The 10,007-nt window shown below is 40.0% G+C and overlaps 1 protein-coding gene across 1 annotated transcript; it reads right to left on the bottom strand.

The window, feature by feature from the left end:
* Nucleotides 1-436: 436 nt before the first annotated feature.
* On the bottom strand, nucleotides 437-9,610 carry LOC110973067 (isobutyryl-CoA dehydrogenase, mitochondrial-like). The gene is made up of 10 exons (XM_022223531.2): nucleotides 9,362-9,610; nucleotides 8,494-8,594; nucleotides 7,347-7,516; nucleotides 6,082-6,268; nucleotides 5,750-5,887; nucleotides 5,159-5,267; nucleotides 4,472-4,596; nucleotides 3,479-3,631; nucleotides 2,324-2,426; nucleotides 437-1,949 (listed from the first exon to the last, which is right to left on the bottom strand). Exons 1-10 carry the CDS (start codon nucleotides 9,486-9,488, stop codon nucleotides 1,897-1,899), a joined length of 1,266 nt encoding a protein of 421 aa, XP_022079223.2. The 5' UTR covers nucleotides 9,489-9,610; the 3' UTR covers nucleotides 437-1,896.
* Between the last annotated feature and the right edge of the window lie 397 nt (nucleotides 9,611-10,007).

Below are 10,007 nucleotides of genomic sequence, written 5' to 3'. Positions count from 1 at the left end.
AATTTAAGACCAGCACAAGGGGAAATAAAAACTCTGCTGGCAAACGATGTCAACACACATATATCCCACCATCAAAGGCAAGAAACAGATACGTGTGTGTGTAAGAAAAACATCTGTTCATGATCAAATGTTTAATGAATACACACCAGGCAGTGTAATATACATGTATGCCAAAAGTGCGCATTAAATGTTCAATTTGTACATGTTACAGATGTTAGGCTCACATGTAAGACAGTTTCTACTTCACTTAACTTTCCAACGTAAATCCATCCATTAACAGTGATCAACTTATCGGTCAACTGTTTGCATTGACTAAAAGACTGGCCGACCAATCCACAGTACAATCGTACTGCCGACCAAAACAAACACAGATGGACCAACCCACTAAAAACAGACAGCCAGCCTCACGCTGACAAACAAAATGACAAGAGAGGCATTTCTAGGCACATATCACCGACATTTTAATAAGCAGGGTTCACAGTTATATTTTGCTATACAAATACGATAGCAATTTGTTAAAATAGATATGTTTTCATTTCTGGAAGATGTTACTATTGTACATGTTACATGTATATACAAAATACCATAAAACGACAGATATTTATTGAATGTGTTGTCTTCTAAATGTATTCCTTTGATCCCTAGTGTAGCCACAACTATATTCTCTGTAACGTATCTCTCTGTTACACCATTTCACCCACATAAACACACAGCATACATGAACTTGAAAATCCTATTAACGCCAGAAGATCAGTATCCTGACTTAATACAGGCATGAAGAAAAGAAAACTGCAAACAGAATGTGACAGTCGTGTTTGTTGGGAAGGTATCATTTTGGTTCATTCTCATAGCAGCTATTTTTCGTATCGGTAGACTAGTTCCCTATCCTGAAAGGAGTTTCAAAAGTCTGGTAAGAAAAGATTTGCACTGCCAATATACTGGGAAAAACCTTTTTAAATTGACCTAAGTCTTGAAATAAATAAACAAGTCAAATTTCACTTATTATGTGCATGATTACATTATACTCACACTGTCCAAAACATATCCATGCTCTCCATCTCATAGCCGTGTATTTTCAACCCACTTTCACAGTTAGGTTCAGGCACATGACAACATTAACCCTAACCCCCTAGGGTGTATGTAAAATCGTATTGAAATTGGAGGATTTGGGACTGTTAGGGTTAATGACATTAACGGTAATCCTCTGCAGCCTTCAAAAGCCGACAGCTTTTAGACTATGACGGTTCCAGAAAGGACAAGCAGAAATGGCTAGGGAGTTAAAATTAAAGGGACCCGCACGATAATGGGAAAGCCACAGTCCATGACTGATGGCCGTCTCCAATGAATGCAACTGTGACATAGGCATCTCCAACTACCAATCACTAAACTTCAAATCCTGCCTGATTAGCCATGTTGCCACATTCATTAGAATAATAAGCACCTCCCTCTCTAAACCTGAGGTATCATTTCTTCCCAAAGGACACCTACACCCCTTATACTGTTTCGGCAAAATCTGGTTTTAATACTCTTTTACTAATAGCTGGAAAATACAACACTGGAAAAAAATGAAACAGGACTCTCCCGCTTGCAACTTATTGGACGCCAGTTTGAACTCTTACAGGATGACTGAACGTAAGAAAAGAAGTCACCACTAACTTGAATGTTGAATAAAACCAACTGGCTGGCATGTCAGTACTCCCCTGACAAACTCCAATCCTCATCCCGGGCAGTCTGCTTATCATAGCAACAGTACTCTCTCTTGCAACTGTAGCCAATCTCTGCATAACTTAGGTGGTTTGAAGTTTCTCGTGCTAGTTGCCTCCCATGTCAGTTCAACATAAGTGTGAATACTAGAACCAGGTTCAAGAACAGCAAATGCTGATGACGATGACTTAACTAGTCTTGGAGAAGATGCCTTGATATAACTATTCTCATCACCTCGCTTGTACCTGGCAAAGGACAAAGAAATCAAACGATGACCTCATTGATGTTTGATAATCAGTTAAAGCTTATCCCTATCCATTCTGAGTCCAACAAGCATGTGCATGTTTCAATGGTCCCTGGGGGTTAGGGTTAAGATGGGTGTGCTGTACAGGTTATCTAACTAACTCATATATGTTTCGTTAAAATTAAACATTTTTACAAGCTTTCGGGATGATGCTTGCAGACAAGAAACTTCTTTTTGTTGCGATGCAAACAGTTGGCTTAATTGCATCTGTCCCCCGCCAGCAGACAATTTATCATCAACCATTTCAAAGACACAAGCTGGTAGATAATGGCAAAAGATAAAATTGAGACGCATTCTAGCCTTGCCAACAATTACCTTCTAAAATTTCATGAACCCTGATGTCTCTCAGGTATTGTTGGATGGGGTAATCTTTTAGATATCCATAACCTCCAAACATCTGTAGTGCTTCATTACAGATCTGAAAAAAAAAAGTAGGTACAGTTTCTCATTTCTTACCAGAAAAAAAAAATCCTGCATAATTCACAGCTCAAAAATCACTTGCCAAATCTATAATTCTAAAAAAAAAAAAGCTTTTTCAATGTTTAACCTTTTTTATGTTTCATGGAACAATACGAATCTTTGAAGAAAGCTGTCCACAATGCTTTGGGTTTCCTTTACAGCACTATGATAGAAGTTAACCGTTCCCAGCACCATTAACAGAGAGAGTGGTTGTTTAAAACTCAAGATGCAATCATTTCTTCACTTCAAATGTCAGGTCACAAGAAAGCTGTCCACAATGCTTTGGGTTTCCTTCACAGTACTATGATAGAAGTTAACCGTTCCCAGCACCATTAACAGAGAGAGTGGTTGTTTAAAACTCAAGATGCAATCATTTCTTCACTTCAAATGTCAGGTCACAAGAAAGCTGTCCACAATGCTTTGGGTTTCCTTCACAGTACTATGATAGAAGTTAACCGTTCCCAGCACCATTAACAGAGAGAGTGGTTGTTTAAAACTCAAGATGCAATCATTTCTTCACTTCAAATGTCAGGTCACAAGAAAGCTGTCCACAATGCTTTGGGTTTCCTTCACAGTACTATGATAGAAGTTAACTGTTCCCAGCACCATTAACAGAGAGAGTGGTTGTTTAAAACTCAAGATGCAATCATTTCTTCACTTCAAATGTCAGGTCACAAGAAAGCTGTCCACAATGCTTTGGGTTTCCTTCACAGTACTATGATAGAAGTTAACTGTTCCCAGCACCATTAACAGAGAGAGTGGTTGTTTAAAACTCAAGATGCAATCATTTCTTCACTTCAAATGTCAGGTCACTAACATTTTGCACCAAAGCTTGACAAGAATGGGAGAAACGATTCGTAAAAATCCATTTGCCAACAAGCTTCTGAATAATGGTGTAGTGCTTCAAATAAGTTTACTGAAGCATTTATTTGAGCCCCAAAAATAACTGAATCGCTCAGACAGAAAAAAAAAGAGAAAAGCAATTGAGCAAGAAAAAAAACAACTTCTTACCCATGAGCACCTCTGGGTAGAAAAGAGTTTCGCCATGGAACAGAGAGCAACTGCATCTGGAGAACTCTCCTGTAGCGCCCTCGCTGCGTTACGCACCATCAGACGAGAAGCGACTAAATCACTGGCCATCTCAGCTAATCTGAATTGCAAATACTGAAGGAAGATTTAAACAAGTGCTCACTGATTTTATATTTATGAAAGGCAAAAAAATATCCTCTGACATCTTGTGAGCAAACTGCTGAGCCTCGCTGTACTTGACCTGGAACCCACAACTTCAGAGCAACTAGGGAATTTCAACTGACTAAGCTTATTCAGGTAGCCTAGCTGATTTAAATGATAACTAAAAGACAAGTCACAGGTGCATGCGCCGAACTCAAAAGATGGAATCTTTTGATGACAAGTAATTTACAATTTCGAACAGTTCAAACTCATGCTCAGGTTGCATTTGAGTACATCTAGACGGACTTGCAGTCTAGCGGTAAGACCATTACGGCAATGCTTTTATATGAACAGGATGTGAAGATGATTACTAGGAAGAGTTTGCAATAAAAATATGAGAAATAATGCTCCATTTCTACATGTGACATTTTAGTTTTACAACAGGCTCCACAAACACAATTCCTCACGAAGGAATTGAGCTTCAGTTTACAAACACTGGAATCATTGGGCAAAAAAAAAGTCTGCGGTTTCTGGTCACCGTGCGTGTCACCGTAGACCTACATGTCAGCAAAATAAAGAATTTTTTATTTTGCATAAAACGGATTCCAAAAGCTGGCAAACTTACTTGATCGGAATTCTGCTACCACGTAATTTGAACATGTTTTTGATGGGTGGGGTTGAGTAATATGTACGATAAAGGAATCCCCTTAGGCCTCTGTTTTTAAGAGACAAACAAGTCTTATATGTGACTCAGCACAGATATCAGAAAGAAAACTAGAACCATGGAAAATGTGGGATTCTGCCAACAGGAAACTCATGAGGCAGCTAACTCACCTGGAACTGATCTAGCGTTTTACCAAACTGTTTACGGACTTTGAGGTGATCCCTGGCGGCCTCTATGCTGGCCTGAGCGGCACCTAATGAACAGGAAGCAATGCTGAGACGGCCTCCATTCAAGCCTGAAAATAGCAACACAAAAAACCTGGGATCGAGCTTGAATTTGGGGGAGAAAGTTCTGGGCAGATTCTATGAGGGGCAGGTTTTTGGACCTTCTCACAGCCAGGGTGGGGGCAGTTGATTGTATAATGATCAATTCTTTTGAAACATGCCTTGCCTATAAAAACATCAATTATAATATTTCTGGTTATGGTTATTCATAATAAATACTCTCACAAGAGTCAGTCAGTGTAAAACAAAATCAGTGAAAAAAGTTGACAGCAAAATTAACACTTTTAACAGATTGTTTTTCAAATGTATTTGCATGAAAATTGTGTCTGATTTTTGTAACACTTGTTTCAAATTATAACAAGACAAAAGAGAAAAGGAAGGTGAAAAGTGAAGGCTTGGTACCCTGAAAACAAGCAGAGAAACAATGTTTCGGAAAACTGGGAGATAGTGATGGGTACACTTCCCCCTTGCTCCTAGGTGCTTTGTGGGGTGAGAATCGTTGCCTAAATTGGGTCATGGACAACATCTACCATATCAACACATGTACACGTGGTGTGCCAAATTCACTGGTACCTTGCATAGCAATTTGGAAACCGTCTCCCTCTTTACTGAGTCGATTTGACACTGGTATCCTGCAGTCTTCCATGATCACCATCCGCGTAGGCTGTGAATTCCAACCCATCTGAAAAATGGAAAAGTAATGATTATTAAAATCTATACAAGAATGACAAAAGAACCCTTTCTGCATGTACACGGTCACTTGCTTTTTCTGATGCACCAAAGAGTTGTGTGGGGAAATATACATTTGCAATGGTTTTTTTAATCAGTGGTATATATCTAGAATTACAAAGAATTTCTGAGTGAGATGAAGACTGAATGTGAGGGTTGCAGAAATGGCTAGCCTTGGTGGATTACCAGCAGCTAAGCTGAATACGTTGAACATGATGGGACGTTTAACTGTTTGGAGGGTACTTAGCAGTATTGCTAAGTGTCTGCCAAAGTATTTTCAGATCTGAAACTGCAACCAGGGCAGTCCTCTCTGAATCACGAAGATGTGGAGAAGGATTAGCCTCTCATCAGAGAAATGAGGTAATAATTGGACAGTCAACCCATAGCTTAAGACAAACGCTTTCAGAAAAACTTTAGAACAACGAGGTTCCGTACCTTCTTTTCTTTCTTGCCGAAGCTAAGTCCCGGTGATCCTTTCTCTACCATGACACATGATATTCCCCTGGGGCCTGCCTCACCCGTTTTGACCATCATTACATATACGTCAGTGTCACCACCTCCGCTTATGAATGCCTGAATAGAATGGGCGGAGTAATTTTATTCTGATAATGCATACTGTATTTCTGCTAAATGATGGAAACTCTACCATTTGTAAATGCTAAAGGAAATCACTCTTGTTATGGCAAGAAGCCTGAGCAACCTTAGAAGAGAAGGTTCTGACCTTAGCAAGAAGTCACAGAATTTATGACTATCCTTTGACATCTCACCTTTGACCCATTTAAGACATAGTGGTCACCATCTCGTCGTGCCGTGGTTGACAACGATGCAGCATCGCTACCACTGCCTGGTTCCGTCAGGCAATAAGAGGCTAGCTTCTCCATGGAGCACAGGCCTGGGAGGACGGCATGTCTCTGGTCTTCATTGCCAAATGTATCAATCATCCAACAACACATACTACCATGATTTAAAAATGGTCAAGACAAAAATAAGTTTTAAGGCTGGGTCAATGCAAATAAATGAATATTTGGATATTTGACCTTCCAATTGATTTAAGATTCAAATCTTTGGTTGTTTCAAACTCCCAACAAGAAAGCAGCAACAATGTTTGTGCGGGGATCCACCTCAATCAGTGTCAAGATAGCGTCCTTCCCCTTGTTAAAAAAAACAGGCCGAGAATCAAACTGTCGCTCAGTCCTAATTAGGTATTGAGCCCCTTAACCCTAACACTCCTCAATCCTTCACCTGATGGAGGACTGAAGACTGTTAGGGTTAATGACAGCGATTCAAAAAGATGTTCACAGAGATATTTCTTGTAACACTCATGTAGAAATGCAAAAGAAGAAGAAATGCCAAAGTGATTAATTTCATGTACTGGTCTGTCTCGTGCATCATAGGAAAATGTTGACACCATCTGAAATTTTGGACCCGTGCAGAAGATGTTAGGACACTTTTTTGTAATCAAAATATAATTATGACTGCTCAAACAAAATAATTTACAAGTCACCAGTGCTGTGATTCTATTCACTCATGGGATTCGTAAATTTCGCTGTCAACCTGAGTGATATGTCAGAAGTAAAGAGACAGATACACTCTTTGTAATGCATTTGACAAAAAGCACAAAATATACTAAAAGCTCATCTGTATGGGACTTCATCAAAATTGACATTTAGGTCGAGTTTGAGGAGCTTGTTCTCGGCAGATTGGCAGCGTCCATGTACATTCTTGGAGAGCTAATATTTGGGTATCTGGGCTGAATTTTTTTGTATAATAGAACATTCATTTCTGTGTTACGGAGAATTATTTATGATTATTTTGCAAAACTTCCCATTGTCTCCAGCTTTGAATAAAAACCATCTCACTATTTTGGGGGGCTGTTAAAAAATCAAAATCTCACAAGTTTTTCTGTGAGTTCCTTTAAAACTCTGACGAGGAGGTGGTGTGTGATCTGGTTCCGAGAGGCAAGAACAAGAAACCTGTGTTAAGAACTGGCAGCTCAAACTCAACCTCACAGTCTTTGGTACTGCACACTTACTTGTGAATGGTGATGTACGCTGTTGTACTAACACATCCTTGGGATAACGCCTCGTATATGACAGAAGAATCTAGGCGAGTCAATCCTGAACCACCGACATCCTCCTTGACAACAACACCCCCAAATCCAAGACTACCTGCCTTACGTAGGACATCCACAGGAAATATTTCCTAAGGGGTGAAGTAGACAGAACTCTATTCAGTAATCAGTTGTTCTCAGCCCAAAACTGCAACAGATGATGTATAACCCCAGATTTCAGACTCTCTCAACTGTTTAAAGGATTTATCTTGTCTGGCTTTCCCAAGCATGTACAGCATTAATAATTTATGATTACCGTGTCCAGAGGGAAATACTTTTATTTTCAAGCACCTGTCTGGCCAATTTTTAACCTTTTGGTAATGCGTAGCTGTGCCACTACATAGAGTTTCTACTTACAGTTTTTCTTCAAAATACGACAAAACAGACCAACTTGTTCCAGAGGAAAGATCACAAAAGTAAAGTCTTTAAAGAAATGGATGTGCCTAACATTCTTAAGTAATTCCCTTGAATCTTCCAGTTTCAGTAAAATGTAACTCTAGCGGCTTAAGGTTAATTGCACCAATTTGATTTGTGTACATCTTTTCTTTCATACACTAACATTGCCTACCACTTTGTAAGGGCTGAAAATATTATAGGAAGTTAAGTTTCGGTTGACACTGGCCTTTTTTCAACATCAAAGTGCAAGTGTCCCACATACGTGTAAACTAAAAGGGGACTAGATGTGTATTTCCATTTAGTATTTGGTAATAGTGTTAATATTGAGTATTTGAAGTAATTATGTAAGAATAAAAAACTCTGAGCAATTCTGTTGCATTTGTTCTGATATCCAGCCTGAGGTTTGCAAGCCACTGATTTCGCTCGTCCCCACCACACTTACAGGGCAACAATTTTTACAATGCATGAAGTAGTTTTGGTGAAGTACTCAGGTGAGCACTTCCGCACTGAATATACATTCAAGATTAGGACAGCACACAGCCCACATGGCTGGCGAATTCCTTTCCCAAATAACGTGAAAGGCATTAGCCCGGGGCAAGCGAAGCTACTGGTAAGCAAAACCTGTAACCGCATGGACCCATTAATACATGTATCTTCTCACGAACACCGGTACCTTCTCATCCCACTGCCTCATGTGTGGTGCCATTTCCTGCTTGGCAAAGTCCAAAGCCACCGTCTGGAAACTTTTCTGTTCCTCAGTCAGACCTGCAGCAGCTGTTGACATATTGTACAAATACACGCACTATTTTCTTTCAACTCACCAAATTCACACTCGATCCAAAGCATCGTACATGTATGCATTTCGGTTCATCATTCATCAACGTTCATCATGTTAATTGGTAACGTGATGCTCTGGGGATCTAAGTAATGACGCTGTCTGGTTCCCAGACCAAACAGATCCCAATTGTGTTTGGTATCGGTGAGTGATTGGGAGTTAATCACTGTGGTAAAAGAATGACCCAAATCGAAACCAAAATTTCACAGACTTCTACAAATTGGAAATTGCCCAAATACATCAAGAGTAATGATGGGGTGAGTGATCCATACACGCAAAAGGGGTTTCATAGAAGGGATTTTTGCTGAGTCCCCACCTTTTGAATGGATTGCTGTGGGGCCTAGGATACGGAGGGAGTCCAGTAGACTGGCCCCCAGTCTAGGGCTAGGGCATAATTATTACGGCTCTGGAAGCATGGGAAGTAAAGTAGGGCCAACACCATTGTCCGAGGAGTAAAAGCATCACCACTTAAAATTTGGACACATGGTCAGCATCTAATATCGCGATCGCTGACCATGCCCAAATTTTAAGAAGGGGCAACTTAAGTTGTAGGGTCCTATTCTGGCTAGGCTCTACGTGTACTTAAACTCTATAACTTATAAGCATTCACAGCATTTGTCCGTAAACTGGGCAACAGACCTATTTAGATTTCGGGTAGGGGCCTAGGCTAGCCAAAATGTTTGAAAAAATTTTCATTTACACTTACGATCAATACTTAAACATCTTTCTGCTAGCACGCATGTCGACAACTTTGGAAAGAAAAGTCGGCTATCGGTCCATGACTTTTGGGGCAGAGATCGAAAACACCAGCGTAAACCACTGCTAAAAGCCATGGGTTTGGTGTTACTGTTAGTGGGGCATTAAACCACACGGTTGCGCGAAAATGTGTATACGGATGATACATGTACAAAATGTACAAGTACAACTGTACAAGTACATGTACAGTACATGTATAGTGCTGTACATACTGGCACTACTACTATACTAGACGGGTTGAGCTTGCTGAGGGCGCTACGCAAATGGTACAGCCCAGTACATAAGCTGCCATAGACTTCCAAAAACCAAGAAAAATACAAGTTTCACAGTTGTTTAAGACAAATATGAAAATAAAGTTCACTTCCTCATCTTTCATTTTCCTTTCAATTTTCAGTGGCTTAATCGATGACTTTTGAAGATGTTTCTCTCCAGAGGAAATCACCCCTCAAGACAGTAATGAGGCCCATCGCCATTTTGAAAATTGATGCCTACACTCCATGCATTAGGCCTATTGCGAAATAGAGCAATTCGGGAGAGCCCAGTTTGGTCTGATACTCTCAGAAATACGAGCTGGCAGTCCTATTGGTAGATTCCAT

The sequence above is a fragment of the Acanthaster planci genome, linkage group LG03 (genome assembly GCF_054643075.1).
Source record: "Acanthaster planci isolate LZ-2023a linkage group LG03, COTS_SCS, whole genome shotgun sequence".
Taxonomy (NCBI): domain Eukaryota; kingdom Metazoa; phylum Echinodermata; class Asteroidea; order Valvatida; family Acanthasteridae; genus Acanthaster; species Acanthaster planci.
This window is presented reverse-complemented; position numbering and strand designations above follow the sequence as displayed.

Excerpts from the sequence above, each read along its gene's own strand:
- LOC110973067 (XM_022223531.2), bottom strand. The coding sequence starts at position 9,488 with ATGGCTTTTAGCAGTGGTTTACGCTGGTGTTTTCGATCTCTGCCCCAA. Across the intron at positions 5,888-6,081 it reads ATGTCTTAAATGGGTCAAAG|GCATTCATAAGCGGAGGTGG; the intron begins GTGAGATGTCAA and ends CATTCTATTCAG. Across the intron at positions 5,268-5,749 it reads TCGGCAAGAAAGAAAAGAAG|ATGGGTTGGAATTCACAGCC; the intron begins GTACGGAACCTC and ends TCCATTTTTCAG.